General features: G+C 35.1%; 2 protein-coding genes across 3 annotated transcripts; one reads left to right on the plus strand and one right to left on the minus strand.

The window, feature by feature from the left end:
• The first annotated feature begins 694 nt into the window (after positions 1–694).
• On the plus strand, positions 695–7,845 carry LOC141698636 (N6-adenosine-methyltransferase non-catalytic subunit MTB). Of its 2 annotated transcripts, none has more exons than XM_074503409.1 (7): positions 695–818; positions 1,612–3,883; positions 4,348–4,431; positions 5,547–5,651; positions 5,745–5,853; positions 6,079–6,230; positions 7,299–7,845. In XM_074503409.1, the coding sequence occupies exons 2-7, from the start codon at positions 1,691–1,693 to the stop codon at positions 7,743–7,745; spliced, it is 3,090 nt and encodes a 1,029-aa protein (XP_074359510.1). In that variant the 5' UTR covers positions 695–818; positions 1,612–1,690; the 3' UTR covers positions 7,746–7,845. The 2 variants fall into 2 exon arrangements, with proteins under 2 accessions (XP_074359510.1, XP_074359511.1); XM_074503410.1 differs by having other exon boundaries at positions 704–818; positions 1,649–3,883.
• Positions 7,846–9,716: 1,871 nt separating this feature from the next.
• On the minus strand, positions 9,717–11,267 carry LOC141698680 (lysM domain receptor-like kinase 3). The gene has a single exon (XM_074503453.1). It carries the CDS (start codon positions 11,153–11,155, stop codon positions 9,932–9,934), a length of 1,224 nt encoding a protein of 407 aa, XP_074359554.1. The 5' UTR covers positions 11,156–11,267; the 3' UTR covers positions 9,717–9,931.
• Between the last annotated feature and the right edge of the window lie 1,667 nt (positions 11,268–12,934).

Genomic DNA, 12,934 nt, shown 5'->3' on the forward strand with positions numbered 1-12,934 from the left:
AGGGGCATGCTTTCTCTAACATCAATTTTCAACCCAAAAACGCTTTTCAGAAAAATAATTTTTGAATTATCAAACAATTTTTAACTGATTTTCAGCAAAAAAATTGTTGTTGTCGTCTGCATCAACAACATCAAACACACCCCATGTTCGATATAGTCATTGACATTCGGGTGATGGCCCAAAATGCCCATCACAGAATAATTAAAATAAAATAAATAATTAAGAGAAGATACGCATGTCACATATGCGCATCTTCCTTTTTATTTCAATCAGCAAAAATTGAAAATTTACCACTGACCGAAATCCAAAAAAGTCCGGATTTAGAAAAAATCAGATTAAAGTCATATTCGGTGCAGATAAAAATCCGGGTTTTTTGAAAAGTTCAGTTAAAAATCCATTTATTTTTCTTATAAAATCTAAAATGTACAATATTTTTAATAAATTTTGAAAAACTATATTATACTTTTAGAAAATTATTATCAACGGCTGCGGGTTACCTACGATAAAAAAAAATCATTATCAATATAAAAAAAATCAATTTTAATCTAACTAAAAAAACATGTAATATTAAAGAAAATTCATGGGATGAATTAAGCTAGTACCATGTTTTCATTAAATATTATAAATTGTAGTTTTCTATGAATAAACAAAATCATGCATCATAAGAAAAATATCATCATCATAATATATTAAATAAAAAAACAAGAAGAAAAGAGTTTATATGCACCGTAAACCCGGTTACCCGATCTTCTCTTCCTCCGCAAAACCCTAGAATTTAATTTTACATTTATCTCTTTATCACTGCTTCAATTCACAAGGTTCGTTCCTTTTTATATCTACTGTATGTATTCTCTCGCTCAATTATATTTTCTATACATCAATTCAATTAGCTTTTAGATTCTAATTACACTTTGTATTTAAAATGTTTAGCCTAGTGTTTTTTTTTGTATTAATTATTAATGTGTTTATGTTTGTGTATGCTTATATTTTGCGAAATTTGATATGAATGTGTATTGCGAAAGCGTAGTAGTAGTGAACTAGTTTGTATGATGATTGCGTATATGTGTAGTGAATTTCGATTCGTGTACATGTTTATGGTGGAATTTCAGTTAGTTACTTTGTTTACGACACACACCTAATGTGTGTGCTTTGGATAGTAGTAACTTAGATTGACTTGTTTTTTAGGAATGGTGGTTGTGTATGTAGATTATGTAGGCTTTTCTTTTGATGATTGCATACTAAAGAGTAGTGACTTGATGATTTTGTAATCATGCGGTATAAAATTATTGGTTGATGTTAAAAAATTGATTTGTAATTTTTTTCGTATGTAAGTGTATTACTATGAAACTTCAGCTAACCATTACGATAGCGATTGTGGTGCTAGATCCATGGTTTGAATGCTGATTAATATTTAAGACCAGCTTTGCCTTGTGTTATTTTTTTTCCCTAGTAAAAGGCCATAGACAACTTATGATTTTTTTAAGAAATTCTTTACTTTATGATTTTGCTAAAAACATTTTGTTTCATTTCAGAGACGATTTTTTTTTCTCTGATTTTGCTAATAATTCTTTACTCTGTGATTTTGTTAAAAATATGTTTGTGTTGTTTCAGAATGGTTGCCTAATCCGACTTGTTGTCAAGTGCATAGGAACAAGAAAATACTATATCAAGGGGCTTTTGTAGAAAGTAAATGGTTTCACCCGGACGAATCCGGAACCCTGTGAAAAGAGATGCAGAGGAGAACTTGGATTTGAAGATTGATAGAGTAAAAGAGGAGGAAGAATGGGATGGTGATGAGAGGAGGAAACACAGGTCAAGTAGGACTAAACGGAGTGGGAATGTAGAGGACAGTGAAGGACTGGACAACAGTGGAAGAAAGAGAAGTAGCGGGGACAGAAATGAAAGTAGTCGTAAGAGGTCAGCTGGCGGCTCGAGCAGAACCGGTGGTAGTGATGAAGAAGATTACGAAACTAAAAAGGAGTTGCGTTCTAAGCAGATGAAGAAGAAACAAGATGAAAGTGCACTGGAGAAACTGAGCAATTGGTATCAAGATGGAGAAGCAGCTGATAATAAGCATGATGGTGTCAACAAATCCGGGAAGAGAGGACATGGTCGACCTGATGAACATGAGAGAAAAGATTTGCCATCAAAATTCATAGATCATGACAACATCCAGAGCAAAACCAAAGGCAAAAATGAAAGATTAAATGATGAAAGAGTCAAGGATGAAAGAGTCAAGGATGAAAGAGTCAAGGATGAAAGAGTCAAGGATGAAAAAGTGAAGGATGAAAGAGTAAAGGATGAAAGAGTGAAGGATGAAAGAGTAGTAAATGAAAGAGTAGTAAAGGATGAAAGAGTAAATGAGGTAGAGATGGAAAAGGGAGATAGATCTAAAGGAAGAGATGATAGCTGGAGTAACAGGCAAAGGAACAGAGAGGATTCTAGAGACAACTGGAGGAGAAGGCAACCCAGCATTCATGACAAAGATTTCAAAGATGGGGACACGGGTTATGATCATGGCAGAGAAAGGGATTTGCAGAGACGTGGCCGTGACTGGATCGACAATGATAGGCCTCAAGGTCGATTTGGCGGAAGAAAAGATGGGATCAGAACTGAAGCTGTGAAAACCTCTTCAAATTACGGGATTGAAAATTATGATGTGATAGAGATTCAAACCAAATCCTTTGATTATCCCAGAGAGGAACATATATTCCCCTCTGACAGGAGCAACGAAACTGGTCAGCAAGCGCATACCAAATTGCCACCCAATGATGAAGATGATGCTTATCCACAGGAGAATAGAGCAGGAAAGGTTGATTTGTATGGGCCTGGACAATCTGTTGAAGATTCTAAGGATAGATTTCTGGATGATGGTCCTTTAAGGGATCAAAATTCTTGGAGGGGTGAGATCGACTCTCCGTCTGGGAATGCAAGGGGTGAGAAAAGTGGTAGATTCAATGTTGGTAGAGCTAACGGCCAAAGTTCTAGCGCTGGTGGTTCACAACCTCGACATGTAAATGAGGAAGCAGGTTCCTTTAATAGAGCTGTTCCGGGAGGAAATAGAGGAAATCGAATTGGTGGGAGAGGGAGGGGTAGGCCTACTGGGAGAGAGAACCAACAGCTTGCAATCCCAGTACCCATGGTGGGATCACCTTTTGGACCAATTGGAATGCCACCCCTGACTCATAACATGTCTCCTGGTCCTGGTCCTCCAATCCCCCCGGGTGTCTTTATTCCACCATTTTCTCCTCCTGTTGTTTGGCCTGGACCTCGTGGTATGGATATGAATATGTTAGGAGTTCCACCAGGTATCTCACCTGTCCCTCCTGGACCTTCTGGGCCTAGATTTACTCCAAATATAGGGCCTCCACCAAATCCTGCTATGTTTTTTAATCAACCAGGCTCTGGCAGAGGAGGATCCCCGAATATGTCTGGGGTAAATTTCAACGTTATGGTACCATCTGGGCGTGGACAACCACAAGAAAAAACCACCGGGGGCTGGGTTCCTCCTAGAAGTAATGTCCCTCATGGTAAAGCTCCTTCCAGGGGAGAGCAAAATGATTACTCACAAAACTTTGTAGACACTGGTATGCGTCCACAAAATTATATCAGGGAACTAGAACTTACTAGTGTTGTGGAGGACTACCCAAAACTTCGAGAGCTTATACAAAAGAAGGACGAGATCGTTACAAACTCTGCTACTGCTCCTATGTATTACAAGTCTGACCTGCGTGAACAGGTTCTATCGCCAGAATTTTTCGGGACGAAGTTTGATGTCATACTTGTGGATCCACCTTGGGAGGAATATGTTCACCGAGCTCCTGGTGTCACCGACCACATGGAGTCTTGGACATTTGAAGAAATCCAGAATCTTAAAATTGAGGTAATCGTAATACGTTTGCTATTCATGTGTGGATTCCATGGCACTAAGAATGAGTGAAACTACTTAGATACATTACTAAAAGGACCACTGATCATGGTTTGTGATACTGGCATATATGTAACAACAATAATTATCAAAATGTGAAATTTGGTTTGTCAATAAAAGAGAAATTTAGCTTGAGGAAGAAAAAGGGAACTACATTTGTGAATGAATGGATGAATTTGTAATGGTAATAATATTATATTTATGGCACCGCCTAGAGAGATTGAAGGACATACTACCTTGGTACTTTATTTGAGTACTAGTAATTTTTCGTTAATATCCATTTTAGGGTTCAAAAATTAAAAAAATTAAGATAATATCGCTGTCATGGTTGTACACACACAAACATACAAACTCACCTTAGTTTTATTGATTAACATTACAAAATTAACATACATACGATATCTCTTTCTTGTTTTCAGGCAATAGCTGATACACCTTCTTTTATCTTTCTTTGGGTTGGTGATGGTCTTGGCCTGGAGCAGGGAAGGCTATGTCTAAAGAAGGTATTTTTAATTCCTAGTGAGGCTGTCTTCTGGGTCATAGCTTGTTAATGCACACCCTTTATCTATTTGTTGACTCCCTAGGTCCTGAAATAGTGTAAATGAATGACTAATTTGACTTTTAGAAGTCAGTTTGACTGAATGCAAAGTTCATAATTAGGCATCTGTTTTTAATATTGATTTATATTTTGCATAAATTTTTGCAGTTTTTTTTTGAGAGATTTTGATTTAATTATTTTTTTGCTAATATATATAATGTTTAGAGAATAAATAAACACATTTCTGAAAATCAATATTTTAATAATATATATTCAGTGATGCTGAACCAAGTAAAATGTAAGAATAGAAGGACTAAGATGTGCCAAAAATAATTCAGCTAATTTTAAATTTGTTATTATAAATATAAGATTTCTTAATTCTTAATTTTTTTACAATTGTACTTGTGTAACAACCATAAATAAATTAGCACAGGTTAGTAGTCTATTAAAATATTTTTACAAGGGTACCTGAATTTCTCTTACTAATTACAGTTAGGAAGAAATTTCAGTATTTAGTAGTAAGATATAAACTTGTCAATGGACCGGAGATCCAATCCAATCTGAGTCTTAACAAGTGGACATGGATCTATTTAAATAAACCGATTGGACAAGGTTCGATTGAATAAGAAGTGTATTTGGATGTTGCCTAAAGACCCGATTCGGTGAAATGTAATACTATACTATATGTTACTAATATGTTACTAGCATATGAATAATTCATTTTACAATAAAAGAAATTATCAAAGTATAAATTATTTTTTCATTTGAAACGGTTGTAGCATTTGTATTAATTATTGAATTGAACTATTGAACCAAAAATTGTTGTTTGTTTTATAATGGAAGGATTTGATTATAGCTGATGCTTTTGTGATTGTTCTAAGCTATATTAAAGCACTACTATCTGCAAATTTGCTATTGTGAAGTGCATATTAGTGTTATTAGTTTTAAATTTGGGAATGGGTCGAATTGACTTCTATTAATCATATGGATCATCAGGCCTTATCTGTTATATGCTCGTCATTTACAGCAGTAGCCAGTAGGTTAAGTCAGTTAGTAATAGTGTTTTTCGTTCCCCTGCAGTGGGGATTTCGTAGGTGTGAAGACATATGTTGGGTTAAGACAAACAAAACTACGGCAACTCCTGGGTTGCGCCATGATTCACGTACTTTGTTTCAACGCTCAAAGGTTGGCAGTTCACTCTTCTGCTTTGTCACTTTTCTAATATTTGTCACTTCCTTCTTCCGTGTATTAATGTAGTTGCCTATTTTATTGCTGAAGGAACACTGTTTGATGGGCATAAAAGGAACCGTTCGCCGCAGTACAGATGGTCATATAATTCATGCAAACATTGACACTGATGTAATTATAGCCGAGGAGCCTCCTTATGGTCAGTTTTGTATAAGTTTTTTTCTTGGAATTTATAGATCATGCAATGTCATTTATGTGGAGTGTTTACTTTATACAAATCTATGATTATGTCGTGTTAGGATTTTATTTTATTTTTATGGACCACAAAGTTTTCTTGTATTTGGATTTTTTTAGTTTCATGTTAGACCATTTACTTAGTTGGTCCCAGTTACGTTGATATCTCCTCTTGCAAATTACTATGCAGGTTCAACTGCAAAGCCCGAAGACATGTACCGGATTATTGAGCATTTCTGCCTTGGTCGCAGGAGGCTTGAACTATTCGGGGAAGATCACAATATTCGATCAGGCTGGTTGACTGTTGGTAAAGATCTCTCTTCTTCGAATTTCAACTCCGAGGTAAATGTCCAAGCTCCTAATATTTTTGCAATAGGAAAAGGAGAGAACCATATCGAATTGCAAAATATTTTGTATTTTCACCTAGTAATATAGCTTTTGGAGTGATCATGCATTTAACATATGAACTAGAACCTAGGTATTCGTGTTTGTCCGGTGGTTTTGCTACCATCAATTAGAAATAGGCCACTCAGTCCCAGTAGAAATAGCAACACTCGTGCTCAATTTCCAACCATTAGAAATTAAGACTTAAAACCAGAAACAGATAATGTAATTATTAGCAGGGATGTCAGGATCTTTATTAATCCCTACTACTCTCAGAAATTGGTCCAGCAGAACTGCTACTTGATTCCTGCTGCAAATTTACATCTAAAAGTTAGAAAATCTCAGGACATACTTCTGGAATGAAAAGCAAAATTGAAATGAGTTGTAAGCTCTAACATGGTAAATACCATGCCCTTGGGACCTTTTAAGTGGTAAACTGACACACTCACGCGTATAAATATGTAGTGGTAGCAGTTCAGGGTTTATGAGACTTCTACGAACAGAATACCAGATTACTGGTTTGGTTTAGAAAGGAATGTTAGGCTGGAATCAGTAATAATCTGGCAAGTGTCATATTATTGTAACATATATTAATCGAATTTTATCCGAGTTGAAGTTTTGAGTTCCAACATCTTGCACATTATTGAAACAATTGTTTGGCAGGTGTAACCGTGTAAGTTTGGGTTTCACAGGTGATTAAAAAAACAATTAATTGAGTTTAATTATAAAATTAGGACCATATTACATGACTGGTTATAAGGTTTTAAGAAATTGTCACATGAAGATTTTTTTACTATTGTTTTTGAATGAATGGATGATTGAATATTAATATTGCATGTTCAGGGTTATATAACCCAGTATGAACTGTGAAAGATTGACATGCTTGTTTGGTAGAATGGGAACTTTTGAGCATTACTATGTACTAAATTGATAGCTTCATAGATTATCTGAAAGGACCAATATATTTAATGTGCCCTGTTGGCATATATGCAGAGTTTCTTTAACTAAAATGAGTGCATCTTTCAGGCATATATCAAGAACTTTGCAGACAAGGATGGGAAGATTTGGCAAGGAGGTGGCGGACGAAATCCACCACCAGAATCTGGTCATCTTGTTGTCACAACTCCTGATATCGAGTCTCTTCGTCCCAAGTCACCAATGAAAAACCAGCTACAAATGCAGCAACAACATTCCAACTCTATTACTCTGACGTCAGCCAGTTCGGCAAATAAGAGGCCAGGGAATTTGCCGCAAATGTATAATGGGCCTGGTATGAGTGAAGAAGCATCTAATAGCTTTAATAATCCTCCTCAAATGCCTTGGCCTCCACAAATGGATGGCTTCAGAGGGGATGTAGGGGTTATGGGATCAGAGGATAAAGTCTTTGACATGTATGCATACAATTCACCTTTTGTGCAGCCTCCTGGAGATTATCCGGATTATGAATCTCAGAGGGTAATGAATATGATGTAATTTTTTTGGCAAAAAATGTGCCATGAGGAATTTTTTCAATTATAGTTTTTTATGTTTACATTTATTTATAATTGAATATGAAGATAAAGAAGTTGTTACATGTTTGTATTTAAATTTATTGTTGCTCGGGGGCCAAAGTATGTTGTATACGGTCTTTTTTACAATATATGTTGCCATGGTAATATATGGTTTCACTCGGCACAAAGTAGGCTCATCTAGTTGAATCCCTGACTTTCCGAATACAATCGGATTTCAGCCCTGCATAACGCTTGATATTTGTTTGATTGGCTCTTTCTAATTTTCATCATATTGGGATAACTGAATGTCTAGCTCATTCAGTTTATATTTTTGGCACCGTCTCGTTTCATCATAAATGAGCTGAGATCCCATTTTATATTTTTGCAGTCTGTTTGCATTTCTTCTCATATATGATGAAAATTAGAAAGTTTGTCCAACGTACAATCTCATTCTTCATTCTTCATTTACACGTCTAATCCTTCTGGCTTTTTCCTCAGATTTTGTATATTTTCTTTGTTAATCTCTTCTTCCCACTAACAAATAATTGTTATCATACATTATTACTTATTATCACATTTGCCTAATTTCTAATTATGATTTTCTTTTAATTTATTTTAAAGTCTTCTAAATTTTTAATATTTCGTTTATTATAATACATTATAAATAAATTACTTAATTATCAAATAATATATTTGAATTTTCTTTTTTTTCAAATTTCATCTTATTTATTTTATATATTAAACTATTATATTAAAATTTTAAATTTTGAAAAAATTATGACTTATAATTTATAATTTATAATTTACCAAACACATTACAACTTATAAGTAACATTAACGTAAAATTATCCTAACACCTAAATAACTTATAAGTTATGTTCTTCATATCACTTATATGACACTTTTCAACTTTAAATCATAAGTTACATTTTTTAAGATATCTCAAACGGGCCTTATTACGAGCAAAACTGAACTTTCATTGCAACTTATATGCCCTCCGGAATGTAGGTGGGTAATGCTGAACCAAGTTGCATATATAGCACATTTGACATGATCATTTTTCTTGAAAAGCTGTCTTTGAAACATTTGAAAAAATTAATAGCTGGATAACAAAATTTTAGTTGCGAACAATAGACATGGGTGTTAAATTACAACTTATCATGAATTATCTTCCAAATGAATGATATTAGATTAAATAAGAATGATCTAAATTACAAAAAAAAAAAATGAGACTCCTCTAGTACATCCTAAGAACGAATCAAGAACTGCGTGTTTATAATTTATTTAAGGGTTATTTATCTATTATACTCTGGCATTTGGTCCGTAAAGCAAATAACACAAACAGATAACTGGACCGTAAAGGAAACCAGTACTAAAATGGATTGGGCGTATATAATAAAACCGGGTTGAGTTGGGTTTAAAGTTTTATTTATCAAAACTTTGACTCAGCCCATAATAAACGGTCCAACTAAAAAACAACCCAATTAACCCACGGTTCCGAATTAATCGGTTTGGTTAACCAAATTAAGGGTTGGATTGGTTCGGTTTGGACGGGTTGGACAACCCAAACAGCCCTATCTACGTCTCTCATTCGTGATTGTGGCTTGCTCACAACTCTTGAACATAAAAAGTAGAGGTTTTCACCCACATTAATCCAGTTCCAACCTCTACTGGGAGATCAAGATTATATATTTATATGGGATCTACCCAAATATAAAGTTCTCAAAATTTCACATGGAACATGTAAATATTGAAAGGAGAATCACATCCGTGTTCTAAAGTGATGTAAATCTTCCAATTTTCTATCTACATTAAAACCCTCTTTCCAACAAGATACAAGTTCCAAATACTAATCTGTGTATTTATATGCATTCACCGAGTTAGCTTTCAATATCAAGGGTCCTTTTTCGATAATTTTAGAGCATGTTACTATCAGTTCAACATCAAGGTCCTTCAAATTTTCGAAAACTATGAAGCATGTTACTATCAGTTACCAGTAAGCTTTACAAAGACCCTACTCTGTATTCTGTTACTATCATCCAATCCTGGCATCTACAATATCAACAATTTATCACAAAACAAAATTCAGTCGAATTAAAAGAATACTACTGAAAATGAAAACGACAACTATTATTGTTATTACAGTCTATTGATGCTTTGATTTATATGTCACCGTGGAGCGAAAGAGGCAGTGAAGTCAACAGGAATCCCCATTTTCTCCGACCATGTCAAAGACTCCAAGAACAATTTCGATATCCTACCAGCAACCCACCCCATTTCCGGTCTCTTACTCGGATCCCCCTCCACACACTCCAACCCAATCTTTGTCAACTTCTCCGCAACCTCCACTGGATACGAATCCTTAAGCCTGTTATCCATCCACCGTCTCAATGCACCAGTTCCCCCATCCACGGCCTCTCTCGCTGTCTCAATTAACGAAACCCTAACATAACCTCCATCACCACCAACACTATACTTCAAAGGCTCCTTACCCGAAAGCAACTCCAAAATTATCACTCCAAACGCGTAAACATCACATTTCTGAGTCGCAACACCACTACTCTGAAACTCCGGAGACATATACCCTCTCGTCCCCTCAAATTTCATAACTCTACTCCCCGATCTCTTCACATCCAAACACCTCTCCTCCTCTTCCACATCCACAATCTCGCCACAAAGCTCTGCAGTTCCAAAATGACATATCTTCGCATTCAATTCACTCTCAGTTACAATAATACTCGAACTCTTAATATGATTATGCACAAAACACTGATTCAATCCCGTAGAATGATGAATATAATCCAATCCATGAGCAATATCAGTAGTAATCTGAATCCTACTCATCCAATTCGACAAAACAGTAAAATTAGGGTTTCGAGGATTTCTCAAACAATTCTCCAAACTCGCGCCCTGAACAAACTCATAAACTAAATATATATAACTATCGCTTATCGAAGCACCTAGAAGCTTAATAACGCTCGTATAATGACTCCGACACACAGGAATTAAACGTTCAATTAACTTATCCGAATCAATTTTGCGACGCAGCTTACGTTGAAAAACAATCGCTTCTTTGCCTCTAAGTCTACACTTCCAAGCAGTAGACGAAGAGGATTTCGAGAATTGAATGGACCGGAAACTATTAGTCGCTGAGCTAATTTCCGAGAAATCGTAAACGTGAGCGTGTTCAGGGAGAGATTCTCGGAGACTTGTGAGAGAAGCTTTGCTAGATACTGATGATTGATATGAGTCTTTGATGTAGCTTGATTCGCCGGAAGTGAAAGTTTCGCCGGAGAAGTTGAGTGACGAGGATTTGAGGTTGTGTGAGTTGGAGTGGCGGCGGTTTGGTGAGATTACGGCGGCGAGCGTCTTTTTCTTCGATGATTTGCACATTTCCGGCGGTGCATCGACGGCGGCAGGTTTGTGTGAGATTAATAAATTTGTGTGTGTTTGTTACTTGATTTATAGGGTGGAGTGCGGTCATTTTCTGTGTGGTTCGGTAAAGTCTTAACCACGCGATGACATGCGTCACAATCGGAAGAAAATGTCCTCTTTTTTTGCCAACTTTTTTATTGTGCGCCCAAACGTTTGTTAAATATTTGTGTTTAATAATTTGTTAAAATTTTGTTAGTGGAGAGTTTATTAATAATCCTAAACCCCCCATTCTAGCCGCCTCCCTCCTCTTCTCTCCTCTTCTAGGGTTTGTTTATTTTCAAGGGGCTTTTTCGGTGGAAAGCCCCAACCCTTCATTCTCTTTTGTCCTTATTAATTTCCCTTCAATAAAACCCAATTTTTTGGGTGTTTGCGTGTCTCTCCTTTTGGAGTGTGTGTTTTGTCTCTCCTTTTGGAGTGTTTTGTTATGTTTTTGTTTAATTATGATTGGGTTTATTTCGTGTTGAATCGGTTGATAACGAGTTTATTGATATTCTTTGTGGTCTGCAAAGCCTGCGTCGAATCTGGAGCGGTGTTGATTATTGCAAGAGCTCACTTTTCACAACCAAAGATTGTTCATCTTTCACGTGTTTACACTTTCGGCATGTCTATAGCTGGTATCCGGCATGTAAATAGCTGAGGTGTTTTCGGCATGTCTATAGCCGGTGTCCGGCAAGTAGATAGCTGTGGCGTCGTTTTTCCAATCTCAGTGATTGGTGTTTTTGAACATTGGGCTAACAATGGTTTTTATGTGATATGGTCAATTGTGATGTTGCTATTTTCAGAGATGTTGGCACAATTTGGATTGCTCGGGATGTCTTTGATTTCATTTTTAATTTCAAGAATTTTTAAATTCTATGTGTTAAACGATCAGTAAACAAATCATCTAATTATTTTTAGTATGATATTTGTTTTACCACATGGTTGTATCGACAGTTGGGGGTTTGTCCCGACTGTATTATATTGAAGTTAATGAAAGTTTTCTGCATTTGTCAAAAAAAAAAAATAATCCTAAACCCCTGTCAGATATAAAAATTTTCATCAATAAAATTTTGATAACTTTTTGATTACGGATTGTTAGTGTGTTCCCTTAAGCATATACAAGAAAATCATTTATTTTATTGGGGTATTTATTAGCGAAAAAATGTTAGAATTCCCAAAATATTTTATGAAATATTTTCGAATGCTTATTTCCTCCGTCCCAATAATTTGGATAAGAAGCACAAGATATGTATTAAAAAATATGATTTGGATATGAAGGACAAAAAATGTATTTAAAATTTTTTGATAAAGTGGTGGGATGAAAAAAAACGAGAAAATGTAATTTAGTGAGAAAAATATTAAAATTGGATAAAGTAATATAATTAATCAATATTTTAATATATAAAATTAGTGTAGTGTGAAAAAATAATAAATTTAATTAATTTTTGTATTCTTAAATTTTTATAATTTTGGATAAATTTTCTATTGTATAAATTTGAATTCAAAATAAGAAAATTTATAAAAATAAGGGAGATAGAGCGAGTATTAGGGTGAATGCGGGTTGAGCAGGTTAGAGGTAATAAATCGAACCAACTCAATTAATTCGGTTTTTATAATAATCAATCCCTTAACTAAAAAAATTATTTTCAACCCAACCCTACTCTTTATATATTAGGTCGGATTGGTTTTGGTTAAAACTCGAATAAATTATTTAAATATTTTTATGAGTCAAAATTACAAATAAATTTAATCAATAGT

Source organism: Apium graveolens, chromosome 11, assembly GCF_009905375.1.
Source record: "Apium graveolens cultivar Ventura chromosome 11, ASM990537v1, whole genome shotgun sequence".
NCBI lineage: Eukaryota > Viridiplantae > Streptophyta > Magnoliopsida > Apiales > Apiaceae > Apium > Apium graveolens.

Excerpts from the sequence above, each read along its gene's own strand:
- LOC141698636 (XM_074503409.1), top strand. The coding sequence starts at position 1,691 with ATGGTTTCACCCGGACGAATCCGGAACCCTGTGAAAAGAGATGCAGAG. Across the intron at positions 5,652-5,744 it reads CTTTGTTTCAACGCTCAAAG|GAACACTGTTTGATGGGCAT; the intron begins GTTGGCAGTTCA and ends TTATTGCTGAAG. Across the intron at positions 5,854-6,078 it reads AGCCGAGGAGCCTCCTTATG|GTTCAACTGCAAAGCCCGAA; the intron begins GTCAGTTTTGTA and ends ATTACTATGCAG.
- LOC141698680 (XM_074503453.1), bottom strand. The coding sequence starts at position 11,155 with ATGTGCAAATCATCGAAGAAAAAGACGCTCGCCGCCGTAATCTCACCA.